The 18,568-nt window shown below is 39.9% G+C and overlaps 1 protein-coding gene across 1 annotated transcript; it reads left to right on the top strand.

The window, feature by feature from the left end:
• Window positions 1-261: 261 nt before the first annotated feature.
• On the top strand, window positions 262-18,567 carry ETFDH (electron transfer flavoprotein dehydrogenase). The gene is made up of 13 exons (XM_063136129.1): window positions 262-522; window positions 2,751-2,894; window positions 5,265-5,494; window positions 6,059-6,140; window positions 6,880-6,998; window positions 7,291-7,368; window positions 8,599-8,745; window positions 9,549-9,689; window positions 11,801-11,944; window positions 12,930-13,098; window positions 13,974-14,156; window positions 17,470-17,691; window positions 17,927-18,567. The coding sequence occupies exons 1-13, from the start codon at window positions 489-491 to the stop codon at window positions 18,088-18,090; spliced, it is 1,857 nt and encodes a 618-aa protein (XP_062992199.1). The 5' UTR covers window positions 262-488; the 3' UTR covers window positions 18,091-18,567.
• Window position 18,568: the final 1 nt, after the last annotated feature.

Raw genomic sequence — 18,568 nt, 5'->3', positions numbered from 1 at the left:
TTCAGTTTTAGGCCGGAACTAAGAATAAGGGCTGCCAGGGTGTGTGACTCTTGTTTGTTTTATCTCTATTAACTGACCATGGTATACGGCAGGTTAGGAACTACTCTTCCCAGAGTGCAGTTCGCAACTCCCGCGGACCTCAGAATTGTGAATATGCCGAGATCCGCTCCTGCAAGGCATGCTGGGAATTGTAGTTTTTCAAATGGGAGTTTGACTCTGAGAGGCGCTCCGGACATATACGGCAAGCGCCGTGGCTGCTACGCCAGCTTGTGGGCGTGAGCGGTTCTATTTGCTGCCTGCTGGAGAAACATGGAGCCCTTGCCGTGAGTCTGGAGAAGGGGCACAGATACGCAGGAGAGACCGAGGAAGCCCCTTCTAGCACGTGAGAGAGGAACAGAAGGGAGTCTGTGGGAAGACCCCCCCCCTCTGCCCCCCCCCCCCCCCAAAGAGAGACTGGGAGCTGTCAGGGGCTCCCTCGGCCAAGCACCATGCTCCTGCCTGCCTGCAAGGTTTCCCGTCAAGGTAAGGAATGTTCAAATTCTGCTTTCCGGACAGGTTGTGTCAGGCATACTCCCTGGGAAAGAGAGAAAGGGCGAGATTCCCCCCCCCCCCCCCATCCACCCACAGCTTAATTTTGCAGAGTTGTTTTCTTTTAAGGCGGTGCACTTTTAAGGACTTGGTGTACACTCCTCTCTCCTTTTAGAGTAATGAGCATCAGGTAGTCAGTATGAAATCCTTGCATATGTTAGTAAGGAATACTAAGTTTGGGTGTTTAAAAAAAGAGGAGGAGGAAGAAGAAAAGGGTGTGTGGTCTTTATTCTTTTCGTGCTTTTTAAATGACCCTTACAATAGTTTCTCCCTTGGATCCCATTGTGGTGTGAGGAAGAGGAGGAGGGTGAATGGGGAAAAAAGACTAACCCTTTTTGCCCCAGAGGGACAGTATGTGTGTGTGTGAGAATTTTTTTGCCAGTTTAGCTTGGAACTGGCCGTATTCGCCGCTTCCGTTTCTGAGACGATGAAGTAGACTTTGGCAGATGTCGAGGAGAGAGTGTAAAAAGTGTATATGCACAACCCAGGCGCTGTGGGTCAGGGGTGATGTGAGGGTTTGGTTTTAAAGCCCATTGGGCAAGGTGGGCGGCCTGCTGTCTCAGGGCAAGTATTTGTTTCCCTAAAGGTGGGCCCTGCCAAAAAGTCCCTGCTTTCAGGCTCTTTCCTCTCCCTCTGCTGGCCAGAAGTAAAACTAGAGCAAAGGTTATTGGCTTGTGGCAACTTACAAAACAGATTTGTTTGGACAGAGATCAGTCCTGTTGTAGAAGGGATCCTCTTCAGGGCTATGCAATGACTATAGTATAAGTATTACTACAAATATAAAGTTAAAACTTTTAACAAACTTTGGAACCAGTTTGGAAGGAGAGCGATGGCGATCTGAATGTACCAGTGTTCTTGTCAGTGTGTCCAACCCCCAGCCCGTCTCTTTCCTTTTTATTTTGCACATGTAACAGCATTGTTATAATAAAATTGTAAAATTCAATTTTTGAACTAACTTCTCAGGACTATAGAAGGTTTATAAAGACAGACAACACATATCACAACCCTGTTACAAATGTCATTATAAAGACAATTGATGTTTGCGAAATGTGTTTCAGTTGGGTAGTCTTCTTTAGTGGCAGATGTACAAAACTTCAAATGACTGCTTCAGTATGGATCCAGAAAAATCCAATATCCAAAATAATACCACTCAGGACAAATGCATATATTTAAAGTGGATGCTGTGAAATATTCCTCTACTCAGACCTGTAGGGCCTGAATGGACGTTTTAAATTCAAAATTAAAGCAGCAGGCATCACTCTGGTTACCATCTACATTCAGGAAAAATATCTACACTGTAGTCCACTGAGTCGAAGGACTAAGTTTAAACATTTTTATAAATATTTTATGGTATTTTATAATTTTTATTATTATAGTACTATTACTTGTGAGCATTCCCCCCTCCCCCCCCCCCCCCGATCTCTTATTTCTCTTCAGCCTTTATTGGTTAGGAAATTATCTTCTTGGTTCAATATTGTTGTTGGGTTAACCTGCTGGGTTGTTTAGCCCCTAAACAACTCATTCATGTGGGTTCACATGTCACGCTCAATAGCCTACAAACAAGCCAAACTTAAGTTGTTGATTAAAAGCATGCTGCAGGTAGTGTGCCTACTCTCTCCTGCTTGTCTATGGGCTGTCCTTACGTGCAAACCAACCCAATGGGCCTGTTCAGACATCATGCTAAGCCATGGTTAAACCACTAACCCTTTTGCAGCAAATAGTTAATGAGCATGTTTAAACTGTTGTCATGTAGCCACCATAGTTAGTAGTTCCCATGACACTCTAAGTCATGGTTCACACAACATGCTAAACCATGATGTTCAGCTCAAAATGCTTAACCACCATGGTTTAGCGTATCGCCTGAACAGGGTCATAGTCTCTCTAAAGGTGCCTGTGTTAGCTGCATATTAGATTGTAAGCCTATGCGGCAGGGTCTTGCTATTTACTGTTTTACTCTGTACAGCACCATGTACATTGATGGTGCTATATAAATAAATAATAATAATAATAATAATAATAATAATTATACATCTCACTAAGGATGTCTGTGTCAATTGTATACTATTTACGAAATTTATACAAGTGGACTGTAATACAGTAATGGAAACTACAGATATTAGATAAATTGATTACTCACAAAAATTTTTGTTTCTTTGGAACAGCACATCATTGCTTGTATGCTTTAAAGTCGGTGAGAACAGATTGTCTTTTGCCTTTGTGTGCAGCAAGATGGGCGTCTTCTACTGTACCTCGTATCACCACTCACTATACTATTCACTCCCGGGACAAAGACAAGCGATGGGAAGGTATGTCAATTTTTTAAATTTTTTTTTGGCATAACTAGGCTTGTAAATAGCCACTTGCCTGCTCAATGTGGTGACTAAGAGTTGTCTCTGGGTAAACAGACAGAAAAGGTAGGGTCTTTTTTTCCTTGTAGGACACTAAGGTTCAGTTCAGACAACACATTAGTCAATGCAGTGTGAAAACTCCACTCAGCGGTTGAGTTTTTAGGAGGTACTCCCGTCATAACATGTTCTAACTCCACTGTTATGTGACTGTGAGCTACCATGGAGTTGAGTAAAGTCCATTGAGGCTTTTGATTGACCTGCCCTTTCTCCTCCCCTGGTTCTCCCAATGGTATCCCATCAGCCACTGCTGCAAAAAATCAATGCTGGCATCTCTCCTGGAGCAGCACTTGCTCCTTTCGCTGCTCTTGCCAGGGAACTCCGTAGCTAGTGGGAAAAGTCAACTCAATGCAATGGAAAACTCCATGGAAAACATGCAACACAATGGTTGTGCAGGTACTTTCCTCTGCAGAGCATGGATATTCTACGTGGAGTGTTTTCCCAAAAAAATCCACCATGGAGTTTTCCTGCCAGACAACACATTTCTCAACAGTGGTGTAAAAACTCCATGGAATTCTAAAATCAACATTGACTAACGCAGAGCTTTCCAAACTGTGTGTCGTGACATGTTAGTGTGTCAGCTGCAGTGTGTAGGTGTGTCACGTGAATGTAATGAGAAACCTCTGAGTCTATGTGAAATAAGCAATACCAACTTGCATGCATTTTTATGCAGCAAAAGTGCCGATTAGTATGGTGCACTAGTATATTCCCTTTCTGTTGTATCCGTGTATGCACACCATGGTTGAGGGATCTTACAGGTACTGCACATGCACAGTATGCATAATCGGGTCAAAACAGCTGGTTCTGCGTCACTTCCTGCACCTGGAATGACACATTCGAGAAATTCCATGGGTCCAGTTTTTTGATAGAACACCATCTCAACCGCCGCTCGATCGCAGCTTGACAAAGTTGGTTCAATGTGAAAAGTCTTGGAAATGTATGTTATTATCTTGCAAATCATATATTTTTAAAAATATAAATGAAAGGTTTTCATGAGATATGTTGTGTCCCCATGCATTTCATTATTACAATTTATGTACGTGTCCGTATCTCTTATAAGGGGTTAGTTTAACCTCCGGTTTGCTAGTAAAACTGAATTACTGTGTCGCGAAATGATGCATGTCTAAAAAGTGTGTCACCAACATGAAACGTTTGGAAAGCTCTGGACTAACGTGTTTTTTGAACTGAACCTAAGGCTGTAATCCTATGTCCACTTCCTTGGGAGTAAACTGCATTGTATTCAATGGGATTTGCTTCAGTGTAGATATGTATAGGGATGTACTGTAACTGAGGTAGATGAGAGTAGGTGGCCTAGATCTGGCAGGTTTTTTTTCTATATCTGGTGGGGGGGGGGGTTTCACTACAGGTAACAAATAACTTTGTATGAGTTTACAAAGATTTTAGTATTGCAGTGCATTTGGTTTTTTTAAATAGAAATTAAGCAAATAATTTCTTTTTTTGGCAGTTGAAAAGAAATCCACAAATTGTAGAAGTTCCTATGCCATTGTGATTATGAAAGTAAAGATACATTTGTAAGAAAGTAGCTGAAACTGGGTTGATTTTGCACTACGGACTCCTTATTTATGAACACTGGTAGCCCTAAGGTCATTACCTTAACCTGTGTCCTGGACCTCTGTAGCAGCATATTTAATCCTATTGTTAATACTATTTTGTATTATGAATTGTAGACAAATTCATGGAGGTGGCTATCAATGGCTACTAGTCATGATGGTTATATATTACCTCCAGTTTCGGAGGCGGTACGCTGGGGAACACAAGCGGGAGGGTGTGATTGTTCTCATGTCCTACCTGTGGACTTCCAACAGACAGCTGGTTGGTGACTATATGAACAGAGTGCTGGATTAGATCGATCTTTGGTCTGATTTAGCATGGCTCTTCTTATGTTCTTATGTGCAGATAGTGGGTATTTATTCACATTCAAAAACAGGAACTCAGGATTTGGAAACTACTCTTTCTTTTTTGCCAAGGTTCTGGTTGGAATATTAGTTTTATTCAGCACCATTATTGTGCTAAGCACTAGGTTATTTTGCTAATGTGGGTGGGACAATGTCAGTAAATAGTCATTTAAACGTTTCCTAATGAACCCACAATTTAAATGACACATGTTACAGTCCATATTTGTGTTCTCTTGGTTCAGCACATTATTTTGCCAACTGAGGGCTGTCAGATCAAACTTTGAGGAGGGAAGACAGTAGATTTTGATAGCATTGGTCTAGCCTACATCAGATTTTTTAAATGCTTCTATTGAAGGGTTGAGCATGGAAAGATTTGCAGAAGAAGCTGATGTTGTTATAGTTGGAGCAGGCCCTGCAGGACTCACTGCAGCTATTCGACTCAAGCAGTTAGCTAGTGAACATGGCAAAGAAATTCGTGTATGTCTCGTGGAGAAAGCTGCTCAGATTGGTGCACATATACTTTCTGGGGCTTGCCTTGAGCCACGTGCTTTAGAAGAACTTTTCCCAGACTGGAAAGAGAGAGGGGTAAGTGAGCTTAATTTCTGTGTTTTATCTGTACCTAACTCAGCTGTAGCTTAATATTAGTCACAAAACATACTCATGATTTTAAAGTTAATTATTGGATTAATAATGTTTCGTCTGAACGTTATGGAAGTACCTGGAGACAAGCATTGTAGAGATCAGTGAGTCTTGGACAAAAAAACTTACGTATTAATCCTTCTAGCTGCTTGTTACTGGGAGGGCCCTACAATGGATTACAATTGCCTTTCTGGAACTTCATTGTCTTTTTGTTTGTGCTTATTCAGACACCTGTGACAGTCATTGAATCTGGGTGTTAAGAAAGAAAAGAATGTATTTTTGTCTAGCGATAGCACCTTTCTGGAGGTGCACATCACCCTTTATTTTTATTTGGGGGGATTTTTATTTTGTTTTCGTTTTGAATTCCATGACTAGTCTTTTAAGAATATTAAATGTTTGCTCTAATTTAGAATGAATTCATAATAATGGGTCACAATATTCAAATATATTGAGAAAAGAGTTGGAAGTTTCTGAATATAATTCTACCATACTTTTATTTCATTTTCTAAGGCTCCATTACATACTACTGTAACAGAAGACAAATTCGGAATATTAACAAAGAGCTCTAGAATTCCTGTTCCCATTCTTCCAGGTACATTTTTGATGAAGAGAAACTTCTAGTGTGAATCTGTACTTTTAAATTGGGGTATAAAGTACTTATATGAGCCATTCCAGCATTCAAGAAAATTATGGCACCTCTATAGTGAAGCAGTGTTGCATCAGTTCATTGCAATTTGTAAGTTAGAATCATAGAATAGTAGAGTTGGAAGGGGCCTACAAGGCCATCGAGTCCAACCCCCTGTGCAATGCAGGAATCCACCTTCAAGCATACCTGACAGATGGTTGTCCAGCTGCCTCTTGAATGCCTCTAGTATGGGAGAGCCCACAACCTCCCTAGGTAACTGGTTTCATTGTCATACTGCTCTAACAGTCAGGAAGTTTTTCTTGATGTCCAGCCGTAATCTGGATTCCTGTAACTTGAGTTGTGGGTATATAAATTGTGGTGAGGACAAGCTTGCAAATTTACATCACGTGGGCATGTTTGGCAAGTAAGAATCTCCCTCAAGTGATCAGGAAGAGATGCCTTTGTAAACTGGGTGAGATGTTACAATTCTTTCAGTCCATTTACATAACATGGGTCTATGTTAAATAGGCAGACTAATAAAGTTTGAAGTGATTCACATAGTTGATTAAGGGCCATATAATTAAGTCATAATCTGTAAGCTCTCTATACTGTTTCAGGTGATGAGCATAATAATGCAAACTTTGACTCAAATGGTGAAACGTTGATTAATGAAACCAATTGTGATTCATTTCTTCCTTTTAACTAGGCCTTCCAATGACGAATCATGGCAATTACATAGTTCGTCTAGGACATTTTGTGAGCTGGCTGGGTGAACAAGCAGAAGCACTTGGGGTTGAAGTCTACCCTGGCTATGCAGCAGCTGAGGTACTGGCATAAGTGTTCCCATTTATGTCTGTGTATGTGTATACGATTTGCTGAACTTACCCCTAAATAGACCAAAGGCCTATTTAATTCAGCATCCTGTTTCTCACAGTAGACAACCAGATGCCTCTGGAAATCCCACAAGCAGGAGAGATGCCTCTTGTTGCATCTAATTGTACCCTTAAGATTTTTCCTTCAAGAACTTTCAGGAAGTTCCATCCATATATTAATCTAGAATAATATATATTATATTATATTATACTAGAATAATAATAATAATTTGATGTTCCCATAGGTTCTTTTCAATGAAGATGACAGTGTGAAAGGGGTTGCAACAAATGACGTTGGCATCCAAAAGGATGGGGCTCCTAAGGTAAATATTTGTTTGCTCCTTTACACATGGTTTCCAACCTGATAGATCCTCATAAAACGAACACTGTAAAAGTGTGATTATGTGCTACGAAGATAGTGTTGTTTTAGGCCTTGCAGCTTAAAGAGGGTGTTTAAGTAAATACAATGTAATATACTTAAAATATATGGACCAAAGGTCCAGCATAAAAATCAGCACAGGCAGTGTTGTGTTATCACCGTTGATGCTGGGAAATAATGAGCTGGTTCACATGACACAACAGCCAGCTGTGTGTTAATTTATCTGTGTGGGCTGTTGTGTTGGGCTGGGCACCTGCAGGCACCATGCCCCAAACAATTCAGGACTTATTTGTGGGTTGCCGCCTGGGTTCACACAACATGGCAACCTGGGCACCCACAGGCACCATGCAAAAATGCCAGAACATCAGAACAGCCTGCAGAAGTATATAAACCCACTGGTCATGTCATGTGAACCAGGTCATTGTTTAAATAGAGATTTGAAGGATAGTTGGCGGGGGGGGGGGGGCATTCTGCCACAAGGTGCTCTGAAACAATCAAGTGTTTAAAAAAAGTAAAAGAAAAATCAGAGAACATACAAGTACTTGAAGGATGAAAACGCCTTTCCAATACTATATGTAATTTTTAAAAATCAAAACAATTCAGTATGTTCTTTTAAAGCCTTTTTGAGTAGGCCAGTGTGATGAATAGCAGAACATGCAAGGGAATAGTGAGAAGGTTCCTATTCCATGTGATTTTAAAGGCCAAATTATGCTTCGTGCTCCATGCGGGCTTTCTATACTTAGGGCATACTCCTATGCATATTTAGCCAGAAAAAAAAGTCCTACAGCATTGCTGGGTGTTGTAGGACTTTTTCTGCTTAAACATGCATAGGACTGTGCTCTTATAGTACTGTTTGTAATTCTAAGAAATATAAAATGTGATGGGGAGATGCCGCAGGCCAATTGCACTGTCTAGTGTTGAGGCTAGTTATATGTTTCAAAGGTATGGAAGATGCATATCTCCACACTTTAATGAATTTAGCACGTTTTTCAAACATTATTGTGAATGTGACAAGCATACTTGCTGCATACAATTTGTATTGGCCCTAACACATGGCACAAAAGAACAACCAATCTGCTCTCTTTCCTTCCAAAATACATTGTTTTAGGCATAAAGAAATACTTTAAAATCTATATTAATCTGTGTGATGGTGGTAAATGACCTTCTGTTGTAGGCTACATTTGAAAGAGGCTTGGAGCTGCATGCCAAAGTAACAATGTTTGCAGAAGGTTGTCATGGACATCTTGCAAAGCAGTTGTACAACAAATACAATCTACGGGAGAACTGCCAACCCCAGACGTATGGCATTGGACTTAAGGAGGTATTGCTGAATTATTGAATGGTTAGAATTCAAGAGTAATATAAGCATGTTAGTTAACTACTTAAAACTACTTTATACTGTACTTGGTTATATCTGGGGGTACACTCTTAAACCTTTTCAGCACCGAAATTGTATGAAAATATGATAAAAGCTACCTAATAGCCTTTAGAATACAAAATACTGGAATAGATACCTAACTTATCTACACTTCTTGATAATGCAGTACTGTTGATTACTGTATAGCAGCTTGATCATTTATTATCACTAGATTCTGCTACCAAATCTTTTCAACATAACTGCTTACAGTTCACCGTCTTTCTTTTTTAATCATAGCATCCTTTATTCATGCCGGCTTTGTTTAAAAAAACAATTTTATTTATTAAATGGTTCTGGCTTGTAAGCAATGTTTCTTTTTAAGGCCAGCATTTAGCCTTAAGGCTAATTGACCGTGGTCCTGAATAAATGGAGAACCGAGGCACAGCCGAGTTGTACAGATTTTCTGGGTATTAGAGGACTGACTTTAGGCTCCATCTCTGTATTATGGCTTTTCTATCTCACTGTTGTAGACTAGCATGTTTCCCACAGTGGAGTGATGGCTAAAACTAGTAACACAATCATGTTGGCTATATAAACTGCTTCCTCTTTTCTGTGGCAGTGGTGATCCCTATTCTTAACCATTTCAGAAAGGTTGTGTAGCTGATAAGTAGTATTGATTAGAAAGATTGCAAATAGTATTTTCATTTTGGTTTAAAGTCTAAAAGGTTCTGCTGAACTGTGTTGAATGGGTTGTCTCTCTCTTTTAGCTGTGGCTTATTGAGGAAAATAAATGGAAACCAGGAAGAGTAGAGCATACTGTTGGCTGGCCTTTGGACAGACATACCTATGGAGGATCATTTCTTTATCATCTAAATGAGGGTGAACCACTAGTTGCTCTTGGGTTTGTGGTAAGCGTTTTCAATTTGCATTGAAATTTTGCTTTTGAAGTTTTCTTCATTACGTGTAAGACTAAAAATAACTGTGTATAAGCAAGACTTTAAACATAATGGCATCTTGTTCTATAAGACAGTACCAAACTCACTGAAACCACTTGCTCAGAAGTATAAAATGAACATGAACTGTGTGTTCTATATACTTATGTGTAGAACATTAGTAATCTTAGTGTTGCTTGTTGACATTCTTGAACCTCTTATTTTTTCTCATATTGTTCAGTGTTCAATTTCTAGAGAAAAAGGTGGCTCTCCTTTCTCGGGAGAAGCACTCCAACCTTGAAAGCTTTTTTTCCCTATTGTGTAAGGTTGGCTAGTCCCAATATTTTATTATTTTATCCTATTTTGTATATTGCATCCTATGGTGTTTTATTCTTTTATCCTATTTGTATCTTCTATTGTTCAAAACTCCAGACTGGTATACAAATGTTGAAAATAAATGAATGTGGCTTTCCCATCCAGCATTTTTCTCTAGGATGAGGGAGCAGTCAGCTCTTTATTAGGAAATTAGTTGTTGCCATATGCATTTCATATTGGTACTCTTTCTCATGGGTAGAATGTTTATGTTCTCAATTCCCACCAAAAGATGCCTCATCTTCACTCAATGAAGTTTAATCTTCACATTACATGGAGTGTAGTTTCATATATAGCTTTGGTTTCTTTCTATGATTTTGTACTGCTACCCTTCTGCATTTCTTGTGCTGAAAACAATTTCATACCTGACAATCCCTCTATACCTCTGAGGAAAAATAATTTGTGTGGTGATACTGAAGATCTTTTATTGAAGCATAGTACTTTCTTTACAGGCTTCTAGTCCACTATATTGATTTGAGAGAAATAGTTTATTTTGTAATTTAGGTATTCATTTTCAAAAAACTTAATGCTCACCTTTTTTTGTTGCTTTCTGTTGCCATTGTTGGCACACGTGTAGCTGCTGGTGTCTGGTGGCCTTACCTCTCTACTATACTGTGCACCTGTGGATTGTTCTTGGCTAGGAAAGCAGAATACTGGAATTCAGTATTAAAATGCTGTAGTCAGGTTTTGAGAAATGTCAGTAGGCATTAAAGACTCTCCTTGTCCCCAAAATCAACAATTGTAGAGTAGTTACATTTTGTGCCTATGGGTTATCTACAGAACCTGGTATTTAATCTTCAGCAGTTGAATTCATGGGCAGGTATAGCTCAAAGGGTTTTTGCGACGCCACCACCTCCCTCACCAGGCTTTGACGTGCACACCTCCCTCAGGCTAAGCACCACCACTTAAATACCTGAGAAAGGGGTAAAAAGAAAAGTATAACCTTTTCCTTATAGCAGAGGGAACAGGTAAGGAGATTTGGAAAAGGCTTTTCTGAGAATATAGCAGGCTGAAGGTTTAATGTGAAGTGTTTATTTATGAACCAATAGAGCAGGAGACACAGCCAAACTGACACGTGGTTTTATGGTAGCAAAATAAAGAAAATGTTTATTGTAGTTTACAGTTCTTAGTTCCTTCAAATTCTATTCAACTCCTGCCTATTCTTAAGAATACTGGTAGTAACAAATCTAATAATAACAATCCTTAGTCCCTATGATCTTATTTCCACTCACTCCTCACACAACTCCTGACAAGGAATCACACAGCTAAACACATCTACCCTCCAAACCCAATCACCAACCGAACCCCTCAAACCACTCAGCTCCCCCATATATATACTCCTCCCCGCTTTCCACAGCATCACCAGCCACACCCACTCAGTCCAACATTCCATACTCTCTAGACATACTCATGCAGACATACCTAAGGGAATAGAAATGTGGGTAACGCCACAGTTATCCTACACCAAGTTGAATGGACCACTTGTTCACACAAAAGAGTTGCATGGGAATCACAAGAACTAATTCTATGGATACAAAATGTAACCCTGAAATCAAAAGTGAAGTAAGTATATTCTGCAATTAGCATAGCATGGAAATGTATCTTTGAGGTTTATTTAGCCTTGTAAGTATTAAATATTGTATACACACTGTTTCTGCAGAAAGAAGTTGTGCATTCTTTTTTCATATAATTTATTTTCCTGTGCTGCTTTTTAGGTTGGGTTGGATTATCAAAACCCTTTTTTGAGCCCATTTAAAGAATTTCAGAGGTGGAAGCATCATCCCAGCGTACAGCCTACTTTAGAAGGTGGAAAAAGGATTGCTTATGGTGCCCGAGCGCTTAATGAAGGTGGTTTCCAGGTAACATTTTAGTAAGATAAAGTTGCTGACTTGGACTTCTCTGCAGTGTAAAAATTAGGGCTATTAGCTGATCAAAGAAATCGTAGTTGACAGATCATAATTTTAATTTCTTTACTAAATTTGCATATGAAAGAAAACAGCCATAGTTCTAATGAAAAATTTCCCCCTCGTTTCTAGATGATGAAGACTTGTCACAGTAGTTGCCATCCTAGAAGAGGCATTCCCCTTTTTCTTACGCTCATGATGGAATGCCTCGTCTGAGATGGTGTTTGCCAAATGAACCTTCTATAAATTCTTTGTATCAACAGTTTTTAAAATCTGCTGTCTGATTAATTTGAGACACATTTTTAGTTGATTTAATCTAACCGATGGATCTATTAAACATTTCAGCCCTAGTAAAGACAAAATGGTATGGTGGTTGAACTGTTACAGATGTCTCAAGTTGTCCTTTGAAATTTAAAGTACGATAGATTCCAAACAGTCCTGGGAAAAGTCACATTGCAAGCCCAACTCTAGGTAAGGTTAACAGAGTGTCGGAGCCATATCTTGCAGCACAACGACATATTTTTGCAAAGAAAAATGTAGCTTGCTTGTAAATGCTGTATTTCTAGAATTAAATGAAGAAATACATCTGGTGGGAGCTAACAAGATGAGTCTGCAAGGTTTCTGTTTGTTTTAAGCCTCACGAGCTGTCTTTACAGAAAATTGTAGAACTAGGGTTTTCATGTGCATATTTCTTGTCTTGTTTCTATTGTAGCTTTCAAAATAAATGGCTCCTGTAAATAATAGATCACTATTTACAGGGATAAGCAGTGTGGTGCCTATGGGCACCAATGTGCCCCCAGACATCTTTCTTGGTGCCCACCTCAGTGCCCTATCTCTCCCACTTAATAATAATAACAACACATTTTCTCCCAAAACAGTTCTTGTTACTTGGCAAAGGGTGTTTGCAGCTGTCTTAACATTAATGCATTTACCTTCTCAGTCTATACCAAAACTCACCTTCCCTGGTGGAGTCCTTATTGGATGTAGTCCAGGCTTCATGAATGTTCCTAAGATTAAAGGTACACATACTGCAATGAAAAGTGGCATGCTAGCTTCAGAAGCCATTTTCAACCAACTAACTGATGAAAATCTCCAATCAAAAACAATAGGTAAGATCACCTGACATGAAAATTTATAATCGACACTCATTGACCTGTGACAATCCTGATACCAATGAGCTTTTCAAAGCCAATCAAATTGGTTGTAGTATATAGTCCTAAAATGTCTTCACCATGTTGCAGGTTAATATGTAATGGAAAGAATTTTCCAAGTAGAAGATAATAATTCAGATTACCGTTATCTGGATCAATCAAGATCTTGCAATAGACCAGATAATATACCATGCCCTTTGGTGTGAATTGACACTCAGAGATTAACCCCAAATTTTAAAATATAGTCAGATATAGGATGTATATTCTAATCAATTGCTTTCCCGCTTTTTTTAGAAGACCATTTAAATATTTCCACTGTAATTGCTGATGTCTAAAATAAAATCATCTATCAACTTGCTTTCATCATAAATACAAAATTCTCTGAACAGCATTGCCTTGGATAGGAAAATGATAATGTACCACTGTTATAAAATTAAATGGTTAAATATTTAATCACTTTTAGATCAGAATAAATGTACTTTCCCTGATGTCATGGAAAAAGTTTTGGAGATATGTATATTATCAACGTAATATTTTGTAGTAAAGAGAGCTGACTAAACCAGACAGTAGTATTAAGCTATATTCATAGACTTCCACTCTTATTTTTCAGTATTCATTCCTCTATAATTGATGTACGCTTCCTCTTTTTAATCCCTCATCTGAATCTCTAATTTAAATTTACATTTTGTCAGGTCCTGACATGTGCTTTGTTGTGTTTTAGAAAGCTTATTAGTAGCCATCCATCTCTTTGAAGTAAAAACAAAACAAAAACCTGTAGGATGCTAACTTCCTTTACTTCAACAAACATTTAATAAGGAGCTTCATATTCCTAGGACTAAATGTGCCTGAATATGAAGACAGTTTGAAGAAATCATGGGTATGGAAAGAGCTCTATGCAGTCAGGAATATCCGTCCTTCCTGCCATGGAGTCTTGGGGGTATACGGAGGAATGATTTACACTGGCGTATTTTATTGGATATTAAGAGGAATGGAGCCTTGGACCTTAAAACACCCAGGTAAGATCTAAACTAGCAGTATATGTCTATAATGTGCAGTAGTGGTATTGAACCTCTTTCAGCCCAAGGGCTGGATTTCATTTTGGAGAAGTTCTCGAGGGGCTACACTCCAATAGCCAGTACCTGCAGGGAACAGAGACCATCATCCAGGGGAGAGCCTGCAGCTACTGCCACCGCTACTCCCAGCTCTGCCTTTGGACTTCTGCCTGGTGGACTGCTGCTCCCTGCAGGACCAGGCCCCCTAGGTATTGAGCCAGCCCTTCTGATAACCTCTATCCGTCCCCCTCTTTGGAAGGGGATATATAAGCTAGCTGGCTGAGGTGGTGGGGATGCGACCTGGCAGGGAATGGCAAGGGCCCTACCTCCTTCTCGGTCAACTGTATGTGTGTGTGTGTGAATGTGTTGTGTGCATGAGATATCCTAAGGGTGAGTGTAGAATAGCTGGTGTGGCTGACATCCAACCATCCCCTAGGTGAGAGGGTGGGGCAGTTGGCTAGGGTGAAAGACTGGCCATAGCCTGGATGATAGCCTTGCATGATTATATAATTGTGGAATGTTGTTTGAGGGAGTATACTAGGCCTGCTCTAATTTTAGGTAGGCGCTGCACTCCCCTACTGGCCTGGTTTATCTGTCTGATTGTACTGGCTTTTGTTTTTGTCTTTTCATTCTTTGTCTAAGTGCCCGGGTCTTAACAGGGGAGGGGAGAAGAACGGGGTGCTCCTATTGGTGTAATCTCAGTCAGAGGGAGATATGGTGTTGGGGGTTGGACACATCAGGTAAGTGAAAGGTGGGACAGATACTTGAAATCTGTCCCAACTTTTGGTCCTTCCCCCTATGCCGGTGCCGCTTCTGAATGCCAGGTCGGTCCATAATAAAACAATCACTGTCCATGACTTGATTGTGGAGGAAAGGGCTGACCTAGTGTGCATTACTGAGACCTGGGTGGAGTGGATCTGTCTCAGCTCTGTCCACCTGGGCACCAGCGTAGATTGGAGGGCCGTGGGGGAGGAGTTGCTGTCATCCATAAGGATTCCATCTTTCTCACAAGGAAACCCATCGGTCCTTGTACCAGTTTTGAGGGTTTGCACCTTGTGCTGGGCCAAAGAGACAGAACAGGTATGCTGCTGGTGTACCGCCCACCCCGCTGCCCAGCAGTCTCCCTGCCCAAACTGGCTGGGGTGGTGTTGGAGAACCCTAGGACTGTGGGTTTTAATATCCACACCGAGGCTGTCCTGACAGGGCCTACTTGGGACTTCATGGCTACATTGTGGCAGGACATTGTGGCGTTACCCCACAATTGAGTATCTTGTATACATCTAGATTGATACGTCTGGTGAGTATGGAATGTTAGAACTGAGTGGGTGTGGTTTGTGATAGGTAGGGTGGGGGGAAGGAGTATATAAAGAGTGACTGAGGGGAAGAGCAGGTGGTTGTTGTTCGGGGTAGTGGTGGTGTGACTTGAATTGTTGTGGAGTAAGAGATTAATTGCTAGGGATTTAGGATTGGCGTAGTAGAGGGAGAGGGAGCTAGGTGGTTGGTTAGTGGGGAGTTTGGATTAGGCAGGATTGGAAGCATATTTTCATCATTTGAAGTCTTTAACATTACAATAAACTTATTATTTTGTTAGCTACCAATTAACATGTGTCAGCTTGGCATTATTTACCTGCCCCACACCACAATATACCCACAGTACATTTAAAAACAGATCCTATATTTAACCTGTTTCCCTCGCAGCTAGAGGAAAGGTTTTATTTAACTCTCCCTCAGGGTTTCAAGTGGTGATGCTTGGCCTGAGGTTTTATGCAGCGGGCCTAGTATAGGTGTAACGTCGTAGACATATCCTATATCTGGTTTTTAATGTTGGATGGGGGATGATCTGGACATGAATGTTCCATCTAGTATGGTATGACTGACAGTCCATGAACTCTGCCTAATTCTTTTTTAAAAGCTATCTAAACTAGTGGCCATCACCATACATTGTGGTGCCAAATTCAACTAACAGTGCAATCATAATGCATGTCTACTCAGAAGTAAATCCCATTGTGTTCAACAGAACTTACTCCTGAGTAGTTGTATAAAATTGCAGCGTAATTACTTGTGTAGAAATTAAGTAGTATTTCCTTCAGGACAGACCAAACAGCCCAGTACACACACATTTGGTGTGACTGCAAAGGAAGAAGCAAGTGCGTTGCCTCCTGCCCACCTGCCACTTCCAATTTTGGATACCCAGGAATGCCCCGTTCCTTTGTTGGTGTTGTGACATGTGAACCCAGCATTCTGGATTGTTTAGGGTTGAACAAGCCAGTTTTAATGCAAGGTTTGTTGTTGAGTTAAATAACCCAAAGTTTTAATCCTAAACAACCCAGTGCTGGGTTCATATCATGACAGTACTGGGTGTGTGTGTTCTGAAATGGGAAGTGGTGAGGCTGCAGGAGGCAGTGTGTTTACTTCCTTGTGACCATGCCAACTCCTGGGCTGTTTAACCAAGGAATTACAGTGTGTGAACTGTATCATTGAGTGACCTATCATTATATGAGAGAAGAGCTTTTCTAGATACTGTCTCCATATCATTAATAATTTCTTAAGCTTCTAATTATCTAAACAGGTCCAGATGCTTTCGTTTTCCCAATAGAAAAATGTTCCAGCCTTTTTATAATTTTAGTTGCCATTTTCTGTACCCTATGCAGCCCTATATCCTTTTTAAAAACTTAAGACAATAAGCCAAAAGTAGCTGTAACTAAGTTTCATAAAATGCCATTTGTATTTTCTATCCCATTCTTAATTCCTAACATTGTTTGCCTTTTTCTACTGAAGCACACTAAAGTTACATTTTAATGAGCTTTCACCATAGCCATGAGATGTTTCTGAGGTAGTCACAACCAGTTAACATCCGCATCACAAGAAAATTAGCCACATTTGAGGCAATAAAACAAATAGCCTGTTTGTGAATAAGTTGTGCATAGGGAACAAATGAGACTTTTTTCATAATACAAAGGTGGGTTGCTTTTTAATTTCAAGCCGCTTGTGCGCAGCAAAAAGGGCTCCTGCCCTTGATAGCAAGTGATATTTACATTCTGTCCTTTTAACCTTAGAAAGGGGAGATGAGTTTGCCAGAAATATTAAATTTGAAATACTTCAGTAACTGGATCCTTCATAGTTATGTGCAACGTTTCACAAGTGGATTTTCAAGAATATGGAGTTGGTCTTTCTTTCAGAGTAGTACTTTGTTTACAAGTTTACCTTGTAAACTCTGTACAAGGTACAGAGTAGTACCTTGTAAATGAAGTAGATTTAACTGTGATTATACTTTTAGGGACAGATGCAAACCAGCTAAAGCCAGCTAAAGACTGCACAGCTATTGAATACCCAAAACCTGATGGAAAAATCAGTTTTGACTTGCTTTCATCAGTGGCTCTGAGTGGTACGAATCATGAACATGACCAGCCAGCTCATCTGACTTTGAAGGATGACAGTGTTCCCGTCAACCACAACCTAGCTATATACGATGGACCTGAGCAACGATTCTGCCCCGCAGGTACCTAGCACAATTTTATGGGAAGTATGGAATTACAGTAGTTGACTTACTTGGCCGCCTTGAGGCCCAGTATTGGACAAAAGGTGGGTTACAAATAATAATAATAATAATAATAATACTCAACTTTCTAGATCTTCTACAAACCATGATTTCCGTTGTCCTTCAAACCTTTTTCTTTTCTGTATTTTCAAAATTCTGCTACCCCACACACTAAAGTTAATTTTCCATTTTGCAGGAGTGTATGAATACGTTCCTGTGGAAACTGGAGAAGGACTGCGGTTACAGATAAATGCTCAGAACTGTGTCCATTGCAAAACATGTGATATTAAAGATCCTAGCCAAAATATCAACTGGGTTGTACCTGAAGGTGGAGGGGGGCCAGCTTATAATGGAATGTAATCTTGATCACAAGTGAAAAATCTCCTTGTTAATGCTGCAGAATCGTCCAACTTTGGGTTTTTTTTAAAAAAAAATTAAAAAGTTATCAGTGGTCTGAATGGTGCCCTGTGAAGCTAGAATTCTGTTGAAAGCTGATCTTGGTAGTGCCTTAAACAGTCAATATAAAGTCAGTGTCTTCAGGTATGTCAGCCTTATTTGAGTGTATTTCTCCACTGTATCAGAGAAAGTGTGGTGAGACTAGTTAGAATACATTTTGGTCTGATTTACCTAAACTTTCTGGACTTTGGTACTATAATAATGGATATAACCAAGACTAAAAGATATGAAAGTAGCCATTTATGTAGCTATCTTAATAGCTAAACTGGCAAAGACTTTGATTACAATCTTCACTGTTATACAAGAAACAGAAATGAGCAATGCTAGCTAGGGACAATCTGGTATAACTTCATTTTGTTAATAAAAAAATTCCTTTCTCTAT

The sequence above is a fragment of the Elgaria multicarinata genome, chromosome 10 (assembly GCF_023053635.1).
Source record: "Elgaria multicarinata webbii isolate HBS135686 ecotype San Diego chromosome 10, rElgMul1.1.pri, whole genome shotgun sequence".
Taxonomy (NCBI): Eukaryota; Metazoa; Chordata; class Lepidosauria; order Squamata; family Anguidae; genus Elgaria; species Elgaria multicarinata.
The sequence above is the reverse complement of the archived record's forward strand: the minus strand, read 5'-3'. Positions and strand labels throughout refer to the sequence as shown.

Bases quoted from the DNA above. Each gene is read 5' to 3' on its own strand.
- ETFDH (XM_063136129.1), top strand. From the start codon at position 489: ATGCTCCTGCCTGCCTGCAAGGTTTCCCGTCAAG. The intron at 7,369-8,598 runs GTAAATATTTGT...CTTCTGTTGTAG, and splicing joins AAAAGGATGGGGCTCCTAAG to GCTACATTTGAAAGAGGCTT. The intron at 13,099-13,973 runs GTAAGATCACCT...TCATATTCCTAG, and splicing joins TCTCCAATCAAAAACAATAG to GACTAAATGTGCCTGAATAT.